This window comes from Rhinopithecus bieti, unplaced genomic scaffold (assembly GCF_001698545.2).
Source record: "Rhinopithecus bieti isolate Rb0 unplaced genomic scaffold, ASM169854v2 scaffold_2254, whole genome shotgun sequence".
In the NCBI taxonomy this organism is placed as follows: Eukaryota; Metazoa; Chordata; class Mammalia; order Primates; family Cercopithecidae; genus Rhinopithecus; species Rhinopithecus bieti.
The window spans coordinates 3894308-3921085 of NW_016803982.1; the positions used below are offsets into that span (position 1 = coordinate 3894308).

Here is a 26778-nt window from a genome sequence, read left to right on the forward strand (position 1 = left end):
AGCCCCATGAAGCACTGAAAGCCTTGTTGAACAGAAAAGTCCATCACGTGGGCTCTGATATGATTGTCTAGGGACAGGGGAAGGCAGAGGATGGCGGGAGCTTCTCCCACCGGGGAGCAGAGCCGTCTCTGATGGGGCAGGGCTGATCAGAAGGGGAAGAAGTGGCTTCCCTGGGCTCCCAAGAAGCAAGAAGCCAGTGCCTGGGGCCCGTTGCCATCACCTCCCAGGGCCCTTGCCTTTGGTGTTCCCAGAGCCTCTGGCAACTCCTCCCTTTACAGCGGGCTGGTGAACACACTGGACAGAAGCGAGGGAAGCTCTCCTAGGCCTTCCCTGATATCCGCAGTCTCCATGCTTCCCTGAGCCTGGGTCTGTCTTTGGTGGATGCAAAGAGGTGTGCAAAGGCTCCATGGCTGCACATCATCTGGGGAAAACCCAACAGCAAATCCAGCTTTCTGCTCAGGTTCCAACTGGCCACCTTTGCAAAGGTGAATTGTCTTCAAGGCGAGTTGAATCTCAGGAGACACAGTGTCACCACGAGCCCACTTTAGCATGTCATGGGGCCATCATCCTGAGTGGCAGGAGAGCACCTTTGATTCCAAGGCCGAGTCTCCCATTCTGTCTGTGGCGATAGCCAGGTGGGCATGGCTTCAGGCAGATGTAGTGGGTTTGGAAGAAAACTCTGGCCCCAGGGGAGAATCGGGCCTGTGTTTCACTGCCACATCCCTCCGGGCTCCCCTCTTGCACAGACGGCAAGGAGGGCTGGCCTGAAGAGGAGCCGTGGGTGCTGCTGGGCACGGTGTGGGTGGGATGAGGGAGCAGGACAGTCCCAAGAGGAGTCTGAGGGCCAACCTTGGGGACCTTCTTGCTCTCCTCCCACTGCCTAGGTTGAGGGGAGGCCCAAAGCAGCCAGGGGAGGGCTGAGGACAGGCCTGGCTCAGGGAGCTGACTTTGGCCTCAAGTCCATCACGGCCCTCGGGACCCCAGCCGAGTTACCCTGGCACCTTCTCTGACCTGTCTCCTCAGCTGAAGAGGTGGGCTACACCAGATAAATGTTCTCTGGTTCCAACATTCTAGGAACCTGTGAGCCCCCTGTGTTTCAGAACAGACAGACCCTTGGGGAGAAGCGGCTGGGCAAGGGTGCTGTCAGCTTGGGGAGAGTCCACTGTGCCTGGGCCGAGTGCGATGCTGGAGGTTTTCTCCAGTCCTTCTGCCTGGAGGTCATGCAGGACTGTTGCTGCTGCTTCTGTTTCGCTGTGGTGAAGCTGGAGGCCCTGGAATCTGTGGGTCTGGCCATTTGGGGACAGCACCTTGTCTCTAAACGATTTTTGTGTCCGGGTGAGGACTATGGTGGGTCGTAACTCAATTTGCTGGTGTTAGTCTGGGGAGATTCCTATTGCAGACCTCTCTCCCCTACTCCTCCTCCACACACCTAGGTTCCTTTCTTCTCTACTACTCCAAGTACACTCAGACTCCCAGGGCAGCTCACACAGAACATTCCAGAAAGGTCACAGAACTGATCAACTTCCCTGGGAATTGTGGACTGGCTATCAGGGGCCTACACACTCCAGCTAGTTTCTTGGCATTGTGTAAATCTCCAGGATATTTGAAATTCCCATTAGGCAGGGGGTTCAGCAGACCACAACACTGCAGTTAATAAACAAAAGAGGGCCGGGCATGGTGGCTCACGCCTGTAATCCCAGCACTTTGGGAGGCCAAGTGGCAGATCACCTGAGGTCAGCAGTTCGAGACCAGCCTGGCCAACATGGCGAAATCTCTTTTCTACTTAAAATACAAAAATCAGCTGGGTGTAGTGGTGTGCGCTTGTAATCCCAGCTACTTGGAAGGCTGAGGCAGGAGAATTGCTTGAACCTGGGAGGCAGAGGTTGTAGTAAGCCAAGATGGCACCACTGCACTCCAACCTGGGCAACAGAGTGAAACTGTGTCTCAAAATAAAATAAAATAAAATAAAATAAAATTAAATTAAAAAGAGGCCAAAGCCATTGTTTCTGGCCAATGTAGATCCTTCGTGCTTCTCTCATTTGCAGATGTCCGTCCGCTCTCTGTTAGCCCCCAGGCCCTCCTCTATTAGGGAGCTAAAGACTCCAGGACAGGAGTTTCCTCGCCTTCACTCCTCATTTTGCCCTTCATCTTCTCCTTCCTCTAGGTCCAGGTGACTGAACGAAGCATGCTCCTGGTTCCTGTGGCGCCCCGCTTCATGGCTCCTGAGTGCACTCCATTCTGGGCCTGGATCTCATGGTCTCTGTCCCTGGCTCTCCCCTTCCCCCCTGCCAAGTGTCCTTGTTGAGCCTGTGCCCCACCTCCACTTTCTCACCAGTCTTTACATTTCCTCTGGAAGCCACCACCACTCGGCCCTTGCCCTTGCCCTTCCCAACAGTAGCGCCCCCAACCCTTGACTCTCCCATGTCCCCACTTGAGCTGCCCTCTCCTGATCCTCCTGCCGCCTCTCAGCCTCTTCCTCCTCTCCAGATGCCGAATTCCTCAGGGTTCCATCCTCAGCCCTCCTCTCTCCTAATTCCGATTCACTCCATTATCCCAAGAGCAGGACTTGTGATTTGGCTCTCTAGTCCCCGCCTCTGTTCAGACTGATTTCCAACATCCAGTGACCCCTTCCCCCATCCCTTCTACCTGAATCCCAAGCCTATTCGTGGCATTGTTAAAACGTAGCTGGTGGGGTTGTTTCTCCATCAGACAGGGCTGTATGGGCAGGTTATAAATTCACATGCTTCTGGCAATTTTCATCGCGTGTAAGATTTCAGTCTTAGAGCTGGAATTTTAGTCTGAGCTGGAAAGCCCATTTTGGCATTCTTGGTCCACCCCTTTACAAAAACGCTACTGGCTATTGGTTAGGGGAACTTGGAAGTGAAGAAACTACTCCTGACTCTCACAAATTAAATATCAGGTAAGCTCTCAGGTTAAGATAGAATTCTTAAGTCTATGGTTTAGACACTTCCATTTCAACTTAAGAACAACTGTAGGAACATAAACTCAGGGACTCACAGAATATTCTAAATGACACTGGAGTGTGTTCACAATTTTGTACTCAATTTCCCTAACATCTCCACCTTTCTAACCCAAACTCACTCTAGTTTTATGATTTGGAACTTCACAGGCAGGCTTTCCTTAATGTCAGGAGCAGGGGTCACTACGGACAATCTTCCCTCCTTTTCTCATTTCACAATCTATAATCTGCTCACCCGAAAATTAAGCCCAATCTGTTACCGTGTGCACAAAATCCAAAGGCTAAACCTTTTCTAGACCTTAGGAAGCCGAGTCAAGCGGCTCACTGGCGCCCTCCTCTGGTTGGCATGGCTGCACAGGTCTTCCTCGCGGGTGCCATCAGTCTGAAGAGTCCCAGTGTCTCGACAAGAGGTGGGGGAGCTCTCAGGTATTCAAACTTCTGCCGGGAATGCCTGTGTCAATGCTTTTGTGTCAATATTTGCAGGAAGCAAGAGTGGGTGAGCTACGCGAACCCCTGTAAGACAGAAAACATGGCCAAGCGTGAAAAGGTAGACGTGTCTGTGTGCGTGTGACTGTCCAGACGGTGGTGATGGAGGGAGAGTGGCCTGGCAGTTGCATGACAAGGATGGAGAATCACGGGCCACCACTGCAAAGGTGAGGACTTGGCAGCTGCGAGGAACTGGGAAAGAGGCTCAAAGAACTAAAGAGAACAAACCAAGCCTGTAGTTGTCTCCCAGCTCTGCCACGATTTAGGTCCTCAATCCTCTACTCTCTGAACAACCGACAGAGGGTCACTAAAGTTCCCGTGGGCACAAAGGTCTCCAAAATACAATCTCATTCCCAAGGGAATCCTGATTAGCAAACACTCAAGAACAGCTGGCAGGTGTGAACTAAGGTCTCTAATTAGCTACTTGCAAAGGGGCTATTTGTTGCCCCCCAGTACCCAAGGGAGACCTTTGCCTCTGGTTTGGTTTTACTTGGCTAGGTGCTGTTTGAAGGGGTGGCATGCAGGAGGGGTGTATTTTGGTTGTTCTCTGCCTGTGCCCCTTTCACGGGGAACACAGAGAGTGGATTTTGGTTTGCCTCAGAGGTCAGACCCACATGGCTTTGCTCAGCACTCTCAGGAGGTGTTGAATGAGGCCTGGTTAGTGAATGAGGTCAGGGACGTCTCCACCACCGTCAATCGTTCCTTTCAACCTGAAGTGGCGCAACTCAGATTCAAGGAGGGGCTTGTGCGTGGGACCAGCTGGGCTCCAAGAAAGTCACCTTGACCCCCATTTCTGAGCAGCTCAGTGGCCCCAGGCAGCCTCAGTGAGACCAGGCTTCCAGGTTTCCACTGCTAATGCCACTGACCTGGGGTATTCTGTGGGCAGTGCTACTTACAGGAACAAAAGCGCTTCACTCACTTCAAACAAGCACTCAGTCTTCTGAAGAAAGACGAGCAGTGCGGAGGATTTGGGTGACTGGTAAATGCATAGCCTGGAACAAGGCTTTATTTGTACAAGTCTGATAGAAAAATACTGAAGAGTGGGCCGGGCGCGGTGGCTCAAGCCTGTCATCCCAGCACTTTGGGAGGCCGAGACGGGCGGATCACGAGGTCAGGAGATCGAGACCATCCTGGCTAACACGGTGAAACCCTGTCTCTACTAAAAAAAATACAAAACTAGCTGGGCGAGGTGGCGGGCGCCTGTAGTCCCAGCTACTCGGGAGGCTGAGGCAGGAGAATGGCGTAAACCCGGAAGGCGGAGCTTGCAGTGAGCTGAGATCCGGCCACTGCACTCCAGCCTGGGCGGCAGAGCGAGACTCCGCCTCAAAAAAAAAAAAAAAAAAAAAGAAAAAAAAAATACTGAAGAGTAAAACACATTAAAAACTTTATTGTAAGTATCAACATCTAAATTTGCATCAATTTGATACATCGTTGCTCATTTTGCAGAACATAACAGTTGCACATTACAAGAGTCAACTTGCTTCGGGTCTTTTCATGCTCAGGGCGGTCCACCCCTGCCTTCCCTCTCCCCGACCTGCATCCCGTCCTCCACAGTCTGCCCTGCCTCCTGCTGCTACAGGTTCAAGACCCAAGCCCTGAGGAGAACCTGCTGCCAGAGGGGCTGACTGGCTACAAGCTGAGAGGGCCAGGCAGCTAGCCCTGCTACAGGAACAGGGCAGGCAAGGGATCGTTTCTCCTCTTCCCAGGCTGAGCCCGTGCCAGGCCAGCCACAGAGTGCCCTAGTCAGCCCATGTGACTCTAGAGAGCCTGCTGTTCTTCTCCATCCCATTTCACCCGCAGCCTAGTGGCTAACTCTGGATATTCTGAGCAAAATTAACCCAAGTTTCATGGAGAACTCCAGAACCTTGAACCAGTGCATGGTTATCACCATTCTTTGTTACTAGATATAGGAGAAGGTACTGCGGAGTCTCCTGGCCTGGAACAGCTTGGGGGAGGATTCAGCTCCCCGTTTCTCCCTCACTCCCAAGAGATTTGAAAATAAGTTTGAGAGAAGAAACAGTAACTAAAAAATTCCATGAAGAAGGATCTGACATGTCCTTTGTGAAATAACATCCCCCTCTCCCCATCACAATGCAGGAGATGACATGTTACAGTAAGAGGGTTACAGCAATTCCCCATCTGGAGTGCCATTCGACTGCCTGCAGAATCTTCCATTTTAATACATTTTAAACACATTCAAAACGAGTGATGACTCTCCAACCTAGGGAAAATGCCCAATAAAAAATATAGGTAGAAAATACATGCTAATGTAATGGCAAACTTATTTCCATACTATAATGGCAACAGTCTTGGGGTTGAAGGCAGGGGTGCGGTGGAACCTCCCTCTTCCCACAAGAACGTCAGCACCAGAGGTGCTCGGTCCCCGGGCTGATCTGATGGTGGGGACCACGCACTGTCATTTGGCGGCCGGTCCGGTCCCAGTGTTGGCCTGGGACTATCAGTGCTGCAGCAGGAAGTTGGTGGCGACATTGAGGTCATTGTTTGAAGCTCTCAGGGCTTCCAAGGCATCACCTCTGGAAAATCCCATCTCCATGAGCCGGGCGACCTGCAGGCAGAGAAAACCCAGAAACCTGAGGGCGCTGACGACACTGCTGGCCCCAAATGGTCCTCAGGGGAGCCTTGTGGCAAAGGTCAAAACTGTTTACAAAAACCATTTTCATTTCAATATGGAATCTGATACTTAAAAGTTATACCAGGTACAAATTTTTCAATGTTTACTAGGGGTAGCTGATATACATGCATTCTCGCATGTAGCCCTCATTCTACAGACGAAGACATAGGGTTTCTGAGGGTCAAGTGGCCTAGTGGGACCAGGCCTTGGGAGCAGGTCAGCATGAGCTGCCTAGGCTCACTGCCAGGCCACACACCTCAGCGTCAAATGTGATTCCCTAGGATGGTGACACACGCTCAGCCCTGGCATCACACTTCTGGCGCCACTGCCACAGAACTGCCTGCCTTTGGGTGCTCGGACTACTTTTAACAGCTGTCCCACTCGCAGCCTGGGGCTTACACAGGCAGCAAAGTGGGGCTGAGCCTGGGGCAGCAACCGAGGGAAGGAGGTAGCGAAAGCCACCAGAAGCAGGGGGGAGCAGGTGTGCATTGTTTTTGACCACAAATCCTGATTCTGTGCATATGGAGATTTCCTGTACTTTCCTCTACAGGCAGTCTCCAGTATCGAAATTGGCAGTGTTACTAAAGCTTATTTGCAACCTTTTTTCCCAATTAAGAATGTATTACAAAAATATTCATGGCCCCAGATTGCCACGGGAATACGTTTTTTTGTACTTACATTAAAATAAACTGCACTTGCAATAACATCTCGTAAAAGTCAACAGTCTTGTACATGTTGAGTTTTTCAGTCACTTGCGCATTAAAGAGGCTTTTGTGGGTTCACCTGAGGACTTAGTCAGAGTTTCCAATTTTTTTTTCCGAAAGACAGCGAGCTACTTGGTGTTACATGGTGGAAAGAGAAGGGGCCCAGTATTGCCACCCCTTCCCCTGCTCAGGGGACTCGGGGTGTGTGAGTGGGGACTATGGCACGGGGTAGCTGGAGGAAGGGACGGGCATGTGTCTCCAGAAAGCCTGCTGTTCTTCCTCTCCATCCCATTTCACCCGCAGCCTAGTGGCTAACTCTGGATATTCTGAGCAAAATTAACCCAAGGACCCAGCAAGGTGAGGAAGAAGGTGCAGCCAGGAGAGAGGCAGGTGGGGGAGGGAACCCCCCAGTGACCACGCAGGCCCAGACACCCAGACCCCTCCTCCTCCAAAAGCCTTAGGGAAGACCTGAGGGCAAACAGGGACACACAGTGGACACTGCTCAGAAGCTGGAGTCCAGCCAGGGCTTTTCCAAACGGAGGTTGCTGCCCATGTCATGGGACCATTCAGTGGGTCAGGACTAGGCTTACAAACGCACGCACTGAGTGTGCTCCTTCCTGGAACATTGCTTTCAACCCTTAGCACAGGGACAGACGCACAGCCCCTGGCTAGGAAGCTATGAAGGGCTGCTAGGTGTCCTCTACACGCCTTGTGGTGGGGAGGGTTGTCTCGGGGCAGCAAGAGGCCCAGCACCTGGGACACTATGGTACCCTCAGGTGACTCACGCTCAGCTGCCTGGGGCTGGTGGACAGTGTACAGCGAAGGCAGAAACCTTCTAGTTTTGTTTTCCCGCCAGAGGAGAGAGTGGTGTAGCTAACAAAACAATAGATAACAAAACTAGAATTGAAAAGAATTCATTTTGGTTGGCTGGAAAATGATCAGATGGAATTTAACAGAGATATGTACAGTCCTAGACTTAAAAGGTCAGGTAGGATTTGAGAGACCTGACCTGAGAGCATTTTATGTGAAAATTCCTGAGTGCTTTCAGCAGGCCCAGCTTAACTGGCCACACCAGTGATGCGGCTCCTTACACAAGAGCGTGCACAGACACACACACACACATGCACACTCCTCATGCATCATATGCACATCAGCTGTGGCTGAGTGCCCTGGCCTTGCTGCCAGGTGGCTGAGAACGCTGCCACCCTGGTGTTCTGCCTTTCATGAGCTGCCATTCGCACAACACCACAGCTCTTGATTTTGCCCTTTGAAGTAACCGAGAACAACCCTATTCTCTTTTCCTACATAAAGTGCTTTGCGGGTGTGACAGCCCTCTCCTTCCTCCCTCAACCCATGGGCTTTTCTCGGCCCCACCCTGGCCTGTGGGCACCGCGGCTTGTCCTGCCTGTTGCTATCTCTGCCCTCTGCCCTGAGCCTGCGGACTCCTCTTCCCCTGGTGAGTCTTGAGGCCCCTGCCCTTTCCCATGTCTCCCAGACTAGAAGGCTACCAGAGTGAAGTCTTCATGGCCCCACTGCCTTCTGTCCTGGGCTCCCTGCAGCTGTGTCTGTGGGGCGATAGCTTCTCCCCACCGCTGTGAACTCCCAGCATGAGGGCCGTGGCTGCCTTTGCTCATTCCTGTGTTTCAGGATACAGTTCCTTTCAGCCCAGTCCCCTCGCATTTGTGCACACCATCTCAGAACACCGTGCCCAAACTTGAGTGTGACACCATGGGTGTGGTCTCACCGGGGCAATGAGCAGTGGGGCTGCTGCCCTCCGACAGTCTGGCCCTTAGCTTCAATGAGAGCAGAGGACTGCATGAGGAGTGTGCATGTGTGTGTGTGTGTCTGTGCACGCTCTTGTGTAAGGAGCCACATCACTGGTGTGGCCAGTTAAGCTGGGCCTGCTGAAAGCACTCAGGAATTTTCACATAAAATGCTCTCAGGTCAGGTTTCTCAAATCCTACCTGACCTTTTAAGTCTAGGACTGTACATATCTCTGTTAAATTCCATCTGATCATTTTCCAGCCAACCAAAATCAATTCTTTTCAATTCCAGTTTTGTTATCTGCTGTTAATCATCTCCCTCAAACTTGCATATGCCTAAATTTGATTAGTAAACCTCTACAACTTCGTTCAAGTTATTATTGATGAAAATGTCAAACAGGTCAGGTCAAAGAGTCCAGAACTCTGTGTTCAAGGGGTTAATGAACATTTTTAATCAGTTTCAAACCCACTTTATTGCACTATCATTACCCATTCTGCATGTCACCAACATCTCTCATAAGCTGATGAGATGTTGTCAAAGGTCTTGGTGACATCTTGCCAACGGCATTGGTTTGGTGTCCTAGGCCACAGCTCTCTTTTCAATGTTCACAAATCATCTATTTGATAATAATCTGTTCTGGCTTTTGCCAGACGTGAAACTTCAATTCTGCCATTCGGTTCTCAGAATTCACACTTTCCTTTTCCTTAGGAACCATTTTCAAGCTAACTGCTTTCTCAAGCCTCCATCAGGTTGCGCAGGGAGGGGGCTGGAGGACTCAGGTTGGACATGTATCACGTGGAAGGAAAACTCTCTCTGATCAAGGTGGTCTTTCCAATCTTGGGTTGAAATAACCTGTATGATGTTGCCTCCAGTTACTTCCAGTTAAGGACCACTGTCATTGGTGGAGGTAACTCAGGCCAAATGGGAGGTGGCCTGCCTTCCTTCCACCTGTTATCCACCACCATGATGCCACGGCCCCCAAACAACTTGGCCACTCTTAATGACATTTATTTAAATGGCTTGGAAAAGCTACCTTTACTATTACCTGTAGTACTTCAAGCACAGCTGAAGACTGGCTGCTTCTTTGCACCCAGCCAGCAGAAACAAATCCATCTGCTGTCCACACTCAGCAATTTGGAGATCTGGTAAATCACGATTCATAATCTGGAGTGATGAAGTGTGACCTTAGGCCACAGCTCCACCTGGCACTTGAGCTCTCCCTCCACTGATGATGCATCTGGTTTGGAATCCAGAGGATGCTGATAATGGGCTGGCTGCACACAGGCCACCAAGACAGGACAGCAGCATGGACTGCACGCAGGCCCTGCCCTGCACGCAGGCCCTGCCCTGGAGAGGGAAGAAGCCCTTAGGTCTGGGATGGCTAGGCTGGGTTGTAAGTCATGTAGGTGACATCCTAGAGCAAGAACAAAAGTTTTCCATGTACACGAGATTTCCTTCTGAGTTCATTCTCTCTCAGACATGAATGACATGTGCCGTGGTGCTGGTTTTGACAACTAAGACTGGCTTTTCACAGGTCTCGGCAGAAGAGAGTGTCTGCTGTCACAAGCTTGCAGCAGGTTTGCTCTTCATCCTCTGAGGGGTGGATTATGTTCCTTTAGTCAAAGCTGGCTTCAGAGCTTTATGCAATTTTTATGGGTGAGAAGACAAGTGTGATAGGAGAACTTTCACTGCCCACTCACCTGTATTTTCACCAGATTAAAAACAACTGCTAAGTAGCAATAATGTTAGCACAGTTCTCTAAAAAGAATAAACAATTATGCTAAGAAATGGTACCTGAAAGTGTCCTCTAGTGTCCAAAACTAAACATTCATGGCAAACTGAAATTGCATGCTTCGGCTTGGGTATGCGATGACAACCAGCCAGCAAGGACGACGAGGGTCAGGGGATAGGTGTTCCGATGGGTGCTTACCCAATACTCCCCAGTGGAGGGGTGTGGTGCAGTGCTCACAGCCCTGCAAGTTAGCCAAGTGGCCCCTGCTGTCCTTTCTCTATGTAGTTTCAGTGGTTCACAGACAGTAAGAACTGGAGTAAAAACTAGCAACACAAGAACAGTTGTCTACAGGGCTCTTTGGCAGACACTAACCATTACTGCTGGCTCTTACTATTCATCTGCTTAGAGAAGTCCAGCACAACCAATCCCCGCCCATCTCATTATGGTCTCTCCTGGGAAAGTTTATTTAGCATGTGAAGCATCAACTCCTGTGCTCAAATTACAGAAAGATGAAATTGAGGCCTGTGCAGATGTGCAGTCAGGTAGCAAAAACATACATTAAGCATTCCTAATCTGAAAATTCAAAATTGAAAATACTCCAGAATTTGAAACTTTTAGAGTACCAACATGGCAGTACAAATGAAAAAAGTTCCACACCTGACCTCATGAGATGGGCTGCAGTCAAAACGCAGGCCACAACATGTAGTTTATTCAGTGTCTCCAAGGGAAAAGAGACCCTCTCACCCTCCTTCAGCTGTGACGTGCCTTTTCTGCACATGCCCCGATTCCCCCACACAAGCACATGCCAGTAGGCAGGTTCCCCACAATGCCCTGCATGGGGCCAAAACCCATGTGCATCACTCACTGTGTTTTTTTGCTTACTTTCTGCTCTGTGTTATAAAAATGTTGTTAAAATATCTAAAAGGCCTGCAGATACCCTTCTGGGTACAGTGATAAGAAAAAGATTTATGTTTCTCTATAGCACAGAAAGTCAAGCTGTTGGAAAAGTGGAGAGCAGTGTGAGTGTAAAATGTCTTACAGGAGAGTATGGAGTTGGAGTGACCACCATATAGGACCTAAAGAAACAGAAGGATAAACTGTTGAAGTTCTGTGCTAAAAGTGATAAACAGAAATTAATGAAAAATAGAGGAACACTGCATAAAGCTAAAAATGAAGATCCTGATCATGTACCGAGGATGAATCCCTTGGTGTTGCAGTGAACACCTGCCACTTAATGCTATGTGGGTCAGGAAACAAGCAAGGATCTATCAGGATGAACCGAAAATGAAAGGGAACTATGAATATTCAACATGTTGGCTGCAGAAATTTAAGAAAAAACATGGAACTAAATTTTTTAATGTGGTGATAAAGCATCACGAAGCAGCAAAGAAATTCACTGTTGAGTTTGCCAAGGTCATTGCTGACGAAAATCTGATGCCAGAACAAGTCTATAATGCTGATGGTATCACTGTTTTGGTTTATTGTTCCAGAAAGACACAAACTACAGGTGATGAGACAGCCCCTCCAGGAACTGAAGACACCAAGGGCAGAACAACTCTGCTGGGATGTGCTAACGCAGAGGCATGCATAAGCATAAACTTGCATGACAGGCAAAAGCTTGTGTCCTTGCTGTTTTCAAGGAGTGAATTTCTTACCAGACCATCATTATGTTAACAAAAAGGCATGTTTAACTAGGGGTATCTTTTCTGATTGGTCTCACAAACATTTTGGACCTGTGGCTTGTGCTCACTGGAGGGAAGCTGGGCTGGATGATGACTGAAATATTTTGTTATTCCTTGACAACTTTTCCGTTCATCCTCCAGCTGAAATGCTCATCAAAAATAATGTTTATGTCATGTACTTTTCCCCAAATGTGACTTCATTCATTCAGCCTTGTGGCCAAGGTATTCTTAGATCAATGAAGGATAAACATAAAATTACCTTCTAGAACAACATGCTAGCAGCAATGAATGGGTACGAAGATTTTCAAGAGGTGTTTGGCGTGAAAGCTGCCATACGTGCTGTTGCCAATGCATTCAACACAGTGACTCAAAACACAGCTATGCAAGCCTGGCACAATCTCTGGCCTCTGCTATGTTCAGTGATGATGATGAATGAGGTGGTGACTTTGAAGGATTCCACATGTCAAGTGAGGATAAAATGATGTACCTTTGGAGTCTGTCAGTAAGCTGGAAGAAGTGGATGTTGAAGTTTTACTTTATTTCTGAGACACAGTCTCACTGGGTCACCCAGGTTAGAGTGCAGTGGCACAGTATCGGCTCACTGCAACCTCCACCTCCTGGGTTCAAGCCATTCTCCTGCTTCAGCGTCCCAAGTAGCTGGGACTACAGGCATGCGCCACCATGACCGGCTAATTTTTGTGTTTTTGTGTTTCACTATGTTGGCCAGGCTGGTCTTGAACTCTTGACCTCAAGTGATCTGCCCACTTCGGCCTCCCAACATGCTGGAATTACAGGCGTGAGCCAGATATTGAAGTTTTTAACATCGATAAGGGGGCTCCAGCTGTTTATCAATTGACCCATGGTGAAATAGCTGAGATGGTTCTGAGTCAAGGTGATTGTGACAACAGTGATGATGGAGATGATGTTAACACTGCAGAAAAAGTGTCTACAGATGACACGGTGAAAATGTGTGATGGGCTTACTGAAGGACTAGAGCAGCATGCATTTTGGATAAGCGGTACTCAATTGTAGGGACAGAAAACCAGGTTCATGTTTCTGTGAAATAAAAATGCAGGGGAGGCCGTATGCTGTCTCAGGTCTGCCTCCAGCGCTGGGTGGCAGGGGGACCCCAGCTCTGGAGTTGGCCCCGTGTGACCACATGCAGGGGACCAGGCTCTGGCTCTCTGTTTCCTCGCAGTTTGGGAGATGAGAGGGATGTATGTGAGAAGCCCAGAATAGTGATGGGCACATGACAAGCCCTCAATAAACATGACCTCTCAGGACCACTATTATCCTATGGAAGGCAGCGGGGTCAGGTGTGTGGTGGGCCCTAGTGAAGTCAAAAAGACAGGAGCAATCTTTTTAAATGGTGAGCATAACATTCTAACAAAAAGTCTGTGTTGTTCTAGTGACTCCTGGAAACACTTTATGTATTTATAAAGTTTAGCAAATACACAACTCTGATGACTATATAAATAATGGTATTTATAGATGGTCAGCCCATCTCCCTATCGAAAGCACCATATTTTAGCCACAACACACATTAACTCACATTGAAACCCTGAACTATTTCATTTTCTCTGCACGCTGCTTCCTGTCTTTGTAGTTCAGCTACTGGGATGAGAAGCATCAGAACTCACCACGAGCACCTGATCCGATCTAACATCCACAGGAAGAGAAAGTTTAATGTAAAATCTCCTGATGTCAAGTTGTTCAAGTACAGGAATGAATATTTACAGACGGTCTCCTCTGCTCTAAGGACTGGCACTAGGTACTTGCATGAATTGGGTACTGGGTTAGGGCCTTGCATTGATGTGGTCTCCCTCACAGATGGTGAGCTCCCTGAGGGCGGGCACTAGGTCTGGCTTGCTTCCTCCCAACACAGAGCCTGACACACCCGTGCCTAGCACCGGTTAGAGAAGGCTGAACGTGAAGATCAAAAGTGACCAATAAACATGTGGAGGACAAAATGAGAATGCTGGGAGGACAATGAGACTCTGGAAAAGACCGCGTGCTAGGACCTGTTCTGGCATGAGTGGAGGCAATGGCGAGGCGAGGCGAGGCGCGGCGCAGCATGCTGCAACTCCGTCAGCCTTGGCTTGATGGGCTTGTGGTCATTGGTCTAGAAAATTTTAAAAATGTCCCAAAGAAATTTTCTAAAACGGCATTCTTTCAACATTCCCTCTCCATCTCAGAGCACAGTCAGTACCTTCCTCCTGCTCAGGCATCACAGGAAGTTTCTGCCTAAAAATCCTCACCACAAAATATCAGATTAGAGTGCAGCTTGGTTTCTAGCCCCCAAATCGAAATGATTCCTTCCTCTAACCTCATTGAGAAGCCAGCTCTAGTTGGGTTCACCTCCAGCATGCTATGCTTTCCTGTCTTCCACATCTACTTATTTCTTATTTCTAGACACTAACATTCCCCAAATGTAACATCCAGAGCCTGCTTTCTGTAACAGGAAACCTGACTTCCAGAGGTGAGGAGCAGAGATAAGGCCACTCAGAGGACACCAGGGGGCGGCTGGTGCTGCGGCAACAGCAAACTCCAGCTCCGTCCTCAGGCGGATGAAGACCGCTCTGGAGGTGTCCAGGGTGCCCCACCAGAGCCCCCGCAGGGATGAACACCCACTTGGAGGTGTCCACGGTGCACCAATGGAGCAAGGCGTGACTCCATCAGCTGCCTTTCATCACAAGCTCCTGAACCACAGGCGTCAGCAGCCCTCCCTCCACCAGCCCTGGTGTGACGCTTCCGCATGGCTGGCTGACCAAGGCAGACGAGCATGACAGAAACAGGCGTTGCCACAAGAGCACTGTCACCGTCACCTGACAATATTCCAAAGGAGCAAGATGGAATACATTCCCCTATAATGTACTTTTCAGAGAACTCACTGAATGAGGAAAACACCCTAGAGATGGAAATAAATCTGTACCAGTTTCTTTCCTTATTTTTTATTTTTAAACACCTTCTATGATTGGGATGTGTGTCCCTACTACCTTAAGATAATTCTCATTTAAGAAAACGCCAGCCTGGGTGACCCTTGTCTCCACCAAAACAAAAAAAAATTAGCTGGGCATGGTGGCATGTGCCTGTAGTCCCAGCTACTCAGGAGGCGGGGTTGGGAGGATGGCTTGAACCCAGGAGGTCGAGGGTGCACTGAGCAGTGAGCCACGTAGCACTACTGCACTCCAGCTTGGGATACAGAGCAAGACCATGTCTCAAAAAAAAAAAGAGAAAAGAAAATAAATGAAATCCCACTTTGGTATTTTACTTGCAATTCAACTCCTCTTTGACATAAGTAAAATGGGACATTCATTCCAATGAGATTTCTAGCAACTCCCCTCGGTGAAATACTCCTCTTGGTTTATTCAAACTAGAGTGTGGTTTTCTTTAACTTCCCTTTTAGCTAAGAGCGTCAAAAACAAAATTTTTTTGGGTTTTTACTTCCCATATTCTGATGCTTGCAGAAAGTGATGCCCACCTGAAGACGGTCCCCACCCGATCCTGAGCTCACACTGGGTGCAGGGTGGCACGCACACCCTGTTGGGGGAGCCCAGATGTGCTGGGCCTGCCTCACTCACTGCTGTCATAGCAACTGGCACCGGTTACCAGTCGGCACCAGCCGCCCACCCCCATGCGGACGCATGGTTGAGACCATTGCAAGGCAGTGAAGCCCCCACTCCCTTTCCCCATCTGACCACTCTCTTCCTTGGGAGAACGGCAGAACCCCCCTCCTTTCACATCTCTTGGCTGAACTCAGGTTTCTGGTTATTATATGGCCCTGCCAGGGCTCTGGGCTGCTTTGAGATCAAGTGTGTCTAGGGCCTCGTCAGGGTCTGGTATGGAGCAGGTCTTCAGTGAAGGCTGGCCGAGCTCCTTTGTGTACATCTCTCAGAGCACCCAGCAGAATGAGACACCCCACACAAGTTGGTTGCTATTTGAGTACCACCTAGTATTTCATTGTAACACATCTAACTTTGGGATCTTGTTACAAAACATTTTCAATCCACTAGAGCAAGCAATGGAAAAATCTGGCATAATACCACTCTCTAGCACAGTTTTGACATGAAAACAAGAGTTCTGAAAGGGAAGTTTACTGGCCACACCTTTGTGTTCAACCCCTCTCCAACCGATGCTGGGGCATCTATGTGTATCAGGCTTTTCATAGGGTAGGAAACAAGGCAGACCTGGCCCCAGCCCTCAGGGAGCTTGCTGTCCACAGGGAGACCAGATGCCATGGGAGGTTAACCCAATACCCAATGTGCTGCCATGCTTGGCTACTCAGAGCAGAAGCACAAGTGTGTCTCGAAACCAATAAATATTAGATCCCTGCTTTCAGGACGTGAACATTTTAGGAGTTTAGGTGGGTTTTCTAGAAATAGTGGTAAGGATTCCTGAGATGAGAAGAGAGGAGACAGCCTCATTAAGATTTAGATTCTCTAATACTAAATACATTTTGCTATTTATCAGCTAAGAGTGAAAGCACCTTGTGGGTTTAAAGCCATTCTCTCTACTTGGGCTAATGGATATCTCAGACATAAACAGAATCCACACGACATGTCATGTGAATTAAACGAAAATTATGGGGGGCCATTGTTTTGAGCTCCCACAAACCAGAAGACCAAACTAAATGGAGTCACTCGTGCTAAATGCCACATAATCAAACTGAAACTTTAGGGAAGCAGGCAGATGCCAAAACAAAAAGACCTGCTTTTTCTAAAAATACGAGATCCCAGACTACAAGAGTCAGCATAATAAGGAACTCCCCTCTGCTTTAACCCTTAAAAAAAAAGCAACCTGAAGTAACTCAATGTTAACCTATCAGTTATTTGTCTATTGTTCTGTTTCCTTCTTACAAAACGCACTGTTTCAGTACTGCCTGGCGGGAGCTCACATTCTGTTTTGTAGAACGCAGGCCGCACTAATTCGTAAGCTGCAAATAAAAGCCAAATAGATCTGTCACTAAATTTGCTGTAATTCTGTCATTTGACATGCATTACAAATGTATTATTAATATTAATGCACCAAATGGTAACATCTCTTGTCTGGGCAGTTGTGCCAGGTTTCCTGGGCCTGGATGGAGAAAATTATATGACTATAACCTGCGCCCTCCTCTGTGTCCAGTCCATCCTCTTGGGAAACCCAGTGATGGTGTTTCTTGTGCAAGATCCTGCATGGTTCCTTAGTGTCTAGAGCATAACCACATGCCACACATCAGACCTTTGGTGAGCCTGTCTGGCCTCCTTCCTGTCCAGCTTCTAGAATCCCAGGCAGTGCCCTGGCCTGCCAGTCCCCTCCACTCCAGCCCACCCATCCATGGCTCCCCATCTCCAGTGTACTTGTCCTCAGGCCCCTTCTCCGCAACACCACTGCCCTGACAGCCTTTCTCGGCCTCAGCAGCACCTGAACACTTCCACATGTTCTTTGTCCACCTGTCTCCCTGCCCTGGGCTCACAACTCCTCAGGGCTGGACATTCTGCCTTATCCATCTCAGTGTTTTCAGAACTTAGCACAGCACTTAGCCCTGGCGCAGAGCAGACAGCTGGTCACTGTTGGCTAAAGGAAGGAAAGACATGAATGGGAGAGAAGAAACTGAAATTTGCTCATCTTCCTTTTGCTAAGTCCCAGCTTCGGTCTAGTCTTATTTAACTTTCTTGTCCGATTTTACCTAACAGTCATTTTCTAAGCTTTGGGAGGGTTCAGAAGAGATACGCTTGATGAGTTTTTTCCCCCTTTATTTTTTTTTTTGAGACGGAGTCTCGCTCTGTCACCCAGGCTGGAGTGCAGTGGCGCCATCTCGGCTCACTGCAAGCTTCGCCTCCCGGGTTCACGCCATTCTCCTGCCTCAGCCTCCTGAGTAGCTGGGACTACAGGCACCCGCCACCGCGCCCGGCTAATTTTTTTTTGTATTTTTAGTAGAGACAGGGTTTCACCATGGTCTCTGACCTTGTGATCCACCCGCCTCCGCCTCCCAATTTTTTTCTTTTTGATGGAGTCTCGCTCGTCGCCCAGGCTGGAGTGCGGTGGCGCCATCTCAGCTCACTGCAAGCTCCGCCTCCCGGGTTCACGCCATTCTCCTGCCTGAGCCTCCCAAGTAGCTGGGACTACAGGCGCCCGCCACCTCGCCTGGCTAGTTTTTTGTATTTTTTAGTAGAGACGGGGTTTCACCCTGTTAGCCAGGATGGCCTCGATCTCCTGACCTCGTGATCCGCCCGCTTCGACCTCCCAAAGTGCTGAGATTACAGGCATGAGCCACCACGCCCGGCCTCCCTCTTTGGTTTTAAAAAAATCAGAAGCAAATATGAGAAAAATGTAATCATTTGTTAATTTTGAGTATGAGTTGTAGTAGTATAAAGATACCTGTTTTTTTAAAAAAAAAAAAAAAAACAATAAAAAAGAGAGAGATGGAATAATGGATATACTTATTATTATTATTATTATTTTGAGACAGAGTCTTGCTCTGCCGCCCAGGCTGGAGTGCAGTGGTGTGATCTCGGCTCACTGCAAGCTCTGCCTCTCGGGTTCAGGCCATTCTCCTGCCTCAGCCTCCTGAGTAGCTGGGACTACAGGCGCCCATCACCACGCCCGGCTATTTTTTATTTTTTTATTTTTTAGTAGGGACAGGGTTTCACTGTGTTAGCCAGGATGGTCTCAATCTCCTGACCTCGTGATCCGCCCACCTTGGCCTCTCAAAGTGCTGCGATCACAGGCATGAGCCATCGTGCCTAGCCTGGATATACTTATTTCTAAGATAGCAGATATCTGAGCACATTTGACTACTCAAAAGAGTTTTATCAAGTGGCCTTTGGTTTGGCATTTTTGCTATTGTTGACAAACAGTTTTTATTTATCTTCTTCCTCCTCCTCCTCCTCTTTCTTGCCTAGCTTTCTCTGGGCAACCCTGGCAGGACCTTCTTGCCACCCATTTTCCCTTTAGACTCAGAGCCAGTGACACCGCCTGTCCTTCTCCAGCAGCTTCCCCACCTTGCTGTCCTAAGGCTGCTTCTCACGGTCACTGATTCCACAGCTCACCCAGCTTGTCTACACATCTCCAAAAGCAATCCCAGGGTCTATGGATTTGATGCTGGGGATTCTGAACAGGACAGGCAGTAGTCTTTGGGGGGCATTAGGGGGGGCCTTCTCCTCACCTCCCTTAGCTGGTCCATAATCCTTCATTTTCCTCCCACAGCCTACTTGATCCACCTTTGTCCTTTCATCAAATTTAGACTTCTCTTTCCCCAGATGTTATCTTTCAACTCTAAGAGCACTTGGAAAGTTCTGTGAAATTGGTAGGAACTTGTGGGGTTTTCTTCTGATCTTCCTCCCCGCACGCCTGACAGGGAAGACACGAGCAGACATCACGTCCTGTGGTTTCCGGGGGTCGCTGTCGCCATCCTGACCATCTAGCTGGCAGGCCAGGCAGCACAGGGTGCACTGTGTGGCTTGGCACTCTCCAGTCTTGCACCGCCTGCCTGCACAGCAGCCTCCTTCTTGGGATATTCTTAAATGGGGCTGGGGTGGCATTTCTGAGGGGTGATGAATTGGCAGAGGTGCTGTGGGTTTACTCACCAGAAAGTGGCAGTGGATTCTGAAGAACTAAAAGTCTTGAATCTTAATAATAGCAGAAACAGCAAAAGTAGAAAAGGTGGCAAAAGATTTCTATGGCTATCAAACTATTATTGGATTTATTAAAGGATGCACATTCTTCTTAGAATCTTCTGCTTTCAAAGTACACGGCATACATTTCATGTCTACCAGGTTTTCTTGAACTCTCACTAAATTCCTAAAGTATTTGTTTACAGCAGAAAAAAACTCAAATAATCATTTCTATTTTCTTGGCTTAAAAGTTACTGAGTTTCTCAATGCAGTAAAATTACATGGCTCTGATATTTAAAAGAAGAAAATACAAACATTTAAATGAAAAATAAAGCAAAAAAAAAGCTTTTGTTAATTCAAGCTATCTTAACACATTATTAACAAATATTTTAGACACTGGTTAAACAAACTGGCCAAGAGATTATAAAATATAAATTTGTAAACTTTTTTGTAAGCATCTTGAGGGCAAGAACAGTACCATTTTTATCTTTTATAATCTCTATAGTACCCACCACAAGAAAACACCAAGAGCCTGCAGAATGAATAATGCCAGTAAGAACCTTGCATCTTTAAGGCAACAATGGTTTATAACAGCTGTTTGCAGGATAATCAAGAAACATCAAAAACAAGATTTCGAAAATCAATATATAACAAAGCGTATGTTAAAAACAACCCCTCATGTTTTTACAACTTCTCATAACAGCGCAAGGAAGAAATTAAGTGCTGTTTTAAACTGATGTTGACCACATGTAACCTCGCTGTTGTCATTCTGGGATGATCAAGGAAAAATGACTCATTAAAAAAAAAAACAACCCTGAAGACTTCAATCACACACATATTCCTTTTTCTCCCTTTTTGACACTTTTTTTTTCTGAAGTGCCCAAACTGAGAAATACATCACCTTTAAATACCTCATCTTAACGGCTGCCCCATGAGGAATGTGACTCACTGCTGTATCAAGTAAACAGTAATATAACAGAATTTTGATACTTCTTTTCAGCGAATTTGACAGCAGTATCTTATTTTTTAAACATATTATAGAAAGATTTTACACATGGTGGTTATTGGACTTTTCTTATCCATGGGGATAACCTTTGTCTATAAATTCTCTAGTGGAGGTAGAAGAGGAAAACTGTGGCTCCATACTCCACCTGTTAATCCTGAAGAGCCACTGAAACCATCAGTCCGCGTGGAGAAGCCGCAAGCGGGAGGGGTTGGATCAATTCAATGGGCACATGACAGTGGTTTCTCTGGAAAACACCTGTCACAGCCTAACCCAGGGGTGGCTATGAGATCCCTGCCCAGGGGCACCTTTTGAGTTTTGGAAAAAGTGAGGACAAAGTTTTGCCACAGAGGCAGGTGCCTGGCATTTGTTCACTCTGGGGACAGGGAATGGGGAGGCGACGGCCTGGATGGTGTCAGCTGTGAAATGCTGATCTCAATTTGTTTTGTTTGCTGAGAAGAAAAAAACAATAGGCAGAAGGAAACTTCAAAGTGTTATGATGGCAACACCCTTAACTTTCTTTTATAGATTTTTAAAAGATTGTAGTTTGAAATAATTTCAAACTTAGAAAAGTTTCAAGAATAGTACCAGGAACCCTTGATTCCTCCTTAACCAGATTCACCAATTGTTATTTTGCCATAGCCGCTTTCTCTTTCTGTCTCTGTCACACATACACACGATCACACACAATGTACTGACATGCACAGACATTATGCCTCAGCCATTTGAGAGCAGGTTGCACACATCATGGTGTTTTTTCCCTTCATACGTCAGTGTGTATTTTCTAAGAACAAGAATATTCTCTTTCCTAACCACAGTTGGTATGTACCAAGTCCTGGAAATGTAAAATTCATATAATACCAATATCCAATCCATAGTCCAATTGATGAAACTGATCCTAAAATGGCCTTTCATCAGAAATTTTTTCTTCAGTATAAAATCCAGTCCAGGATCATATTTTCCATTTGGACAGCATGACTCCCTAGTCTCCTTTAATCTGCAACATCGTGCTTCTAAAGAACATAGGCCAGGTATTTTACAGAATGTCCCTCAAATTAAGTTTATCTTATTTTCCTTTACGATCAAAGTTATGCATGTTGATTGTAACACATAACTGATATGTCCTTTTCAGGATATGAACATAATAATTCTTTGTTCCATAACTGGTGATGTTAATTTTGATAACTTGGTTAAGGTGGTGTCCAATTTCTCCTCTGTAGAATTACTGTTTTCCTTTATAATTAGTAAGTAACTTGTGGAGGGGTACTTCGAGAGTACAAGTGCTCCTCAACCTACGATGGGGTTAAGTCCCAATAAATCCACTGTAAGTTGAAAATATCCTAAGTCGAAATGCATTTAGTATACTTAACCTACTGAATATCACAGCTTAACCTAGCCTACCTTAAACATGCTCAGAACACTTAACATTACCCTACAGTTGGGCAAAATCAACTCTCACAAATCTAGAGTGTTGACTATCTCATGTAATTATTGAGTATTGTGCTGCAAGTGAAAAATTGAACGGTTCACAGTCGCTGCCCAACATCGCAAAAGAGTCTCGTACCATGTATCACTAGCCTGGGAAAAGAGCAAAACTCAAAATTTGATGTATGGCTTCTACTGGGTATGTATCACTTTGCACCACTATAAAACTGAAAAATTGTTAAAGTTTGACCATTATAGGTCAGGGACCATCTATACAGAGATAGCCTAGTCTTCATATATTGATGACTTTTCCCTGAATGGATTACTACAATGCTTGCAAATCTGTGATTTTCCAATACTATCATTCTTTGTATATTTATTACTTGACATTCCATTCGGGAAAAGCATTTCATTTCCTCCAGTGTACGTATTTATACAAATATTTATCTACTAATATCATTATAATGCATGAATTCTTACTATCCTTCATTTATTTTGATCCCTAAAGCTGATGCCCCAGATGTGGCCAGCAGGATCCTGCAGCTGGCTCCAGTGTCTTCTGACATGCCCCAGCAGCGACTGATCACTTCCTTACTTTCCTGGCACACAATGATCCAGGGCTATCCTGTACGTTCCCTATCCTGGGCCTGGAATCCACCATTTCCCTAAAGAGGCCTGGTTCCTTTTAGTGGGGAAGAGTGTTTAGAAACCAGATCTGGGCAGTAGGTGAGCCCATTGCTACCAGGAGGACACTGCTTCTGAGCCCTCTCAGTCAGAGTGAGGGTATGTGTACATACACACACACACACACACACTCATGAGTTTACAATGATAGTGATAATTCCTTCCCAACCCCACAGGGTTCTCCCTTGCCTTCCCCAGCTTTATATTTTTATTTTCCTTCTTCCACAATAAAATCAACCTAGTTCCTCATTTGCTCAAACCTACAATACAGCATAATTTTAGAATTGCTATACTCATACCCTTATGAAAACTAAACCTATGAAGAAATGTTTAAGATTTGTTTGCAGTTCTTTTTGTTTCTTCATTAGTCTGAGGGTATATCAGGTTCAAAAGTTACTGAAAACCATTTTCCCTCCTTCAATGTGATTATGTTATTCATTTGAAATGCAGTTAGATCATTTGTTTCTTTTCAGTTTTACATTTGTCCCTGTCTTTTGGTTTGCTTGATGAATATGTAAAACATTAACATGACTCAAAACCATACAAAAGTGAAACCATGCCAAAGGTACACTCCCTCCCCATCCTCCCACCTCCTTGTTCCCGATCCTTTATAGAGAACCAATCTCATTAGTTTCTTGTATATACGAAGTGTAAGAGCATCTAAAACAAGCTACCATAATGCATTCCCACCCCCTACTCCCAACCAATAATGCCTTCTTCAAACTTGTAAGAACCACAGTAGCAAAAAAAGGCCCAAAGTCTCTATCACGGTGGCAGATGGACCGCTGTCACCATCTTTGTATTTACATGCTTGATTACTTTCAAGTCCTGTTGATCGAAACTGCTTCAACTCTGAAACATGGATTTAGAATGAGTACCAGGTATTACTGATGAATTACCTGTTCCTCGGAAACTTCTAGAGGAGGGGGCGCTGCTGGCTCAGACTGCCGACCACCCTGATAGTTTATGTTTTGTCGCTGACGTAAAGGAGGAAAAAGACGATTCCAATTGATCATTCCTCCCTAAAAAGAGATCAACACACGGTTATCAGACACAGAAGGAGCAGAACCATCATAACGCTTGGAAGAGCTTTCTCTCAATGCAGTTACATCTATAGACTGGGAATGTAGTGTCATATTGATCTGCTCCAGGCAAGCAATTCAAATCCAAAAGTATCACAACATCCTTCAGTCAATAGCACAAAATTGGCACCTGCAGTAGGTGCTTAGGCGAAAAGAAAGTAATAGGCAGTGCAAAAGCTGTTTGTGCACTGTGGCTCTGGAAGGCAGTGAAAGACACATACAAACACTCCTAATTTCAGCCCGACTGTGACGCCACTGACTGTCCCAACTCCAGTGAACTCTTAGGAGCTCAGGGCTTGGCAGGGTGAGATAGGAAGGAAGACATGGAGAGGAGGCTAAGTCACTGAGGGCAGCCAGATATCTGGTGTTTCCACCACGGCCCTTAAAATGCTTCCCCACTCTACCTTTCTTCTTCTTAAGACTGAAGTAAATCCTGAGTGTGCCCAGTGCAGGAAGACTGCAGACTGTGATAAAAACTCAGCAACAGGCTAGAGAGTGTGAAGGGAAATCTGACAAACAGGGAAAAGGTGAGAAGTGAGGATCAGTAACCATCTTTCTGAGGGTGGTTCCACGGATCCTGAAGACCGACAGCAATGCCATTCCTTGCTTAGTCTATGTCACCAACAAAAAAAGAAGCCACCATGGGAAGAAAAATGCATCACATGCTGCTTTTAAAAAATCCATGTTTCTAGCTATATGGCAATCTTTGAATTTATGAATTTAAATCTCTATTTCTAGAAGTCTTCTAGTCCTGACAAAATTATAGACTAAGTATCTGAAAATCTTCCTACTATAAAGACCTAAAAAAGCTATTAATAGATAAATATTTCTATACACAGCTAAACATGAAAGAAGTAAGTGGAGTTGCAAGGCCTCAGGAACAAGCGGGAGTGGAAAGCAGAGCCGCAAACAGTGAGCATCCCGGGAGACGGGGGAGCACAGGTCCTGCTCACCCAGAACCACACTGGGTTTTATCACTGTTTGGGTTCAGAAGATGCGGCCTTGGGTCTGAAAGAGGCAGCAATTCTGAGCTCAATTATCTGTCTAAAGATACAATCTGCAAATGGCAGCACCCTCAGCGAAAGAGATGAAAAAAAATCAAACTAAAAAGCCTGTCCTCCCCCGGAAGACAGCAGGAATCTTGGTCCTGCCTGAGAATTAAGAACCACAGGCAAATTTGGGGTTCAAGTTATACTATACATATGTGGTCTCAGAACCCATCAAAAAAGTTACATAAAATTGGTTTTGGGATGGAGATACCTAAGGAGCCAAGCAAAAGCAAATGTAAAACTATTCTGGAGAGATATTCTCTTGCCTTGGGGTTACATGGGTTTTATGGAGCTTTATGGTTAAAGCGCCAGTGGGGAAAAACTCAGAATTTAAAACTACAAAATCCACAAGGAAATCACCAATGATGAGCAAGTCGGCACACACAACACAGAGGAGGACTGGGTCCCCAAGGACCTGAATATAGGAGGATCTGAAAATGACTACACACTTCAAAAAGACTAGGACGTCACAGGAGGACCTTAAAAAAAGACTAAGGTATTACGAGAAAAAACAGCTGTGAAAAAAAATTAGGGAAACAAAAGCCACTCTCACCTCTCACCTCTTCCCTACAAAAGATAAATCTAAAATATAAACACGTACACAAGTTGATGTAAAGAGATGGAAAAAAAATCAGAGAAACACTAATCAAAGAAAGCTGATGTTGCTACATTCATGCCAAATAAATAGACCTCAAAGGCAAAAAAAAGGCAGTATTAGGGATAAAATCAATAGAATACATGAATATATTTATATGTAACACAATGGCATCAAAACACAGAAAGCAAAAATAAATAGAATTACAAGAGAAGTGGAAACATCCGGACATATATTTAATTTTCAGCACATAACTCAGTAACTGATAGATCAACCAGTCAAAAATAATAATACAAAAAATAAATAACAAGTTTATTTCTCAATGGACATATATACCTTACATTTAATAGAAAATATACATTCCTTTCCATTACATATAAAGTATTTACAAAGTAATTGTGCACTAGATCCTATATGAAATATTCACAAATACCAAATCATAAACATTACACAGATTATATTCTCACCACAATGCAATTAAACTAGAAATCAATATCAAAATAATAACTATAACAAAAAACCCCACACATTTGGAAACCAAAAAAATCCTCATAATGGAAATTAGAAGATATCTCAGAATGAGTAAAATAAAACTATTACCTACCTATCAAAGTTTATGGGATGTAATAAAGTGGTTCATGTAATTTTAAAATATTGAGTTTAAATTAAAAAAAGAAAACTGAAAATTAAAGGGTTATGTATACCTAATTTAAGAAGTTAGAGAAAGTAACAATAATCTAATGAAATGAGAAAGAAGAAAGTAGAAAGTTGACAGCAAATGCCAGTAAAGTGGAAAACAAAGAAACAGAAGGAGTCACTAAAACTCACTGCTGGCTGTTACAAAGTCAAATAAAATAGGCAAACCTGGCAAGCTTGATGAAAAGACAGACGAAGGAGCACAAATAAACAGTATTAAGGATAATACAAGGGATATAATGGCAGATTTTAAAAAAATCACAAGAATACTTTATTCATACCAATAACTTTGATGAATGACAACTTTCTAGAAAAGTATAACTTATTAAAACTTATTCTAGAGAAAACAGACATTGGTAATTATCTTTGAAAATTGCGGCTGGGCGCGGTGGCTCAAGCCTGTAATCCCAGCACTTTGGGAGGCCGAGACGGGCGGATCACGAGGTCAGGAGATCAAGACCATCCTGGCTAACATGGTGAAACCCCGTCTCTACTAAAAATACAAAAAACTAGCCGGGCGACCTGGCGGGCGCCTGTAGTCCCAGCTACTCGGGAGGCTGAGGCAGGAGAATGGCGTGAACCCGGGAGGCGGAGCTTGCAGTGAGCTGAGATCCGGCCACTGCACTCCAGCCTGGGCGACAGAGCAAGACTCCGTCTCAAAAAAAGAAA

General features: G+C 46.1%; 1 protein-coding gene across 1 annotated transcript in view; it reads right to left on the reverse strand.

Annotated features, from left to right (window-relative positions):
- Positions 1 to 1920: 1920 nt before the first annotated feature.
- UBAC2 (UBA domain containing 2) overlaps positions 1921 to 26778 on the reverse strand; it is a 188546-nt gene continuing 163688 nt past the window's right edge. The window contains exons 8-10 of the mRNA XM_017861955.1: positions 23587 to 23709; positions 5881 to 6032; positions 1921 to 3493 (exon numbers count right to left, since the gene is read on the reverse strand). Coding sequence (XP_017717444.1) covers positions 5925 to 6032; positions 23587 to 23709 — 231 coding nt within the window. The 3' untranslated portion in view covers positions 1921 to 3493; positions 5881 to 5924. The remainder of the gene's footprint in view (positions 3494 to 5880; positions 6033 to 23586; positions 23710 to 26778) is intronic.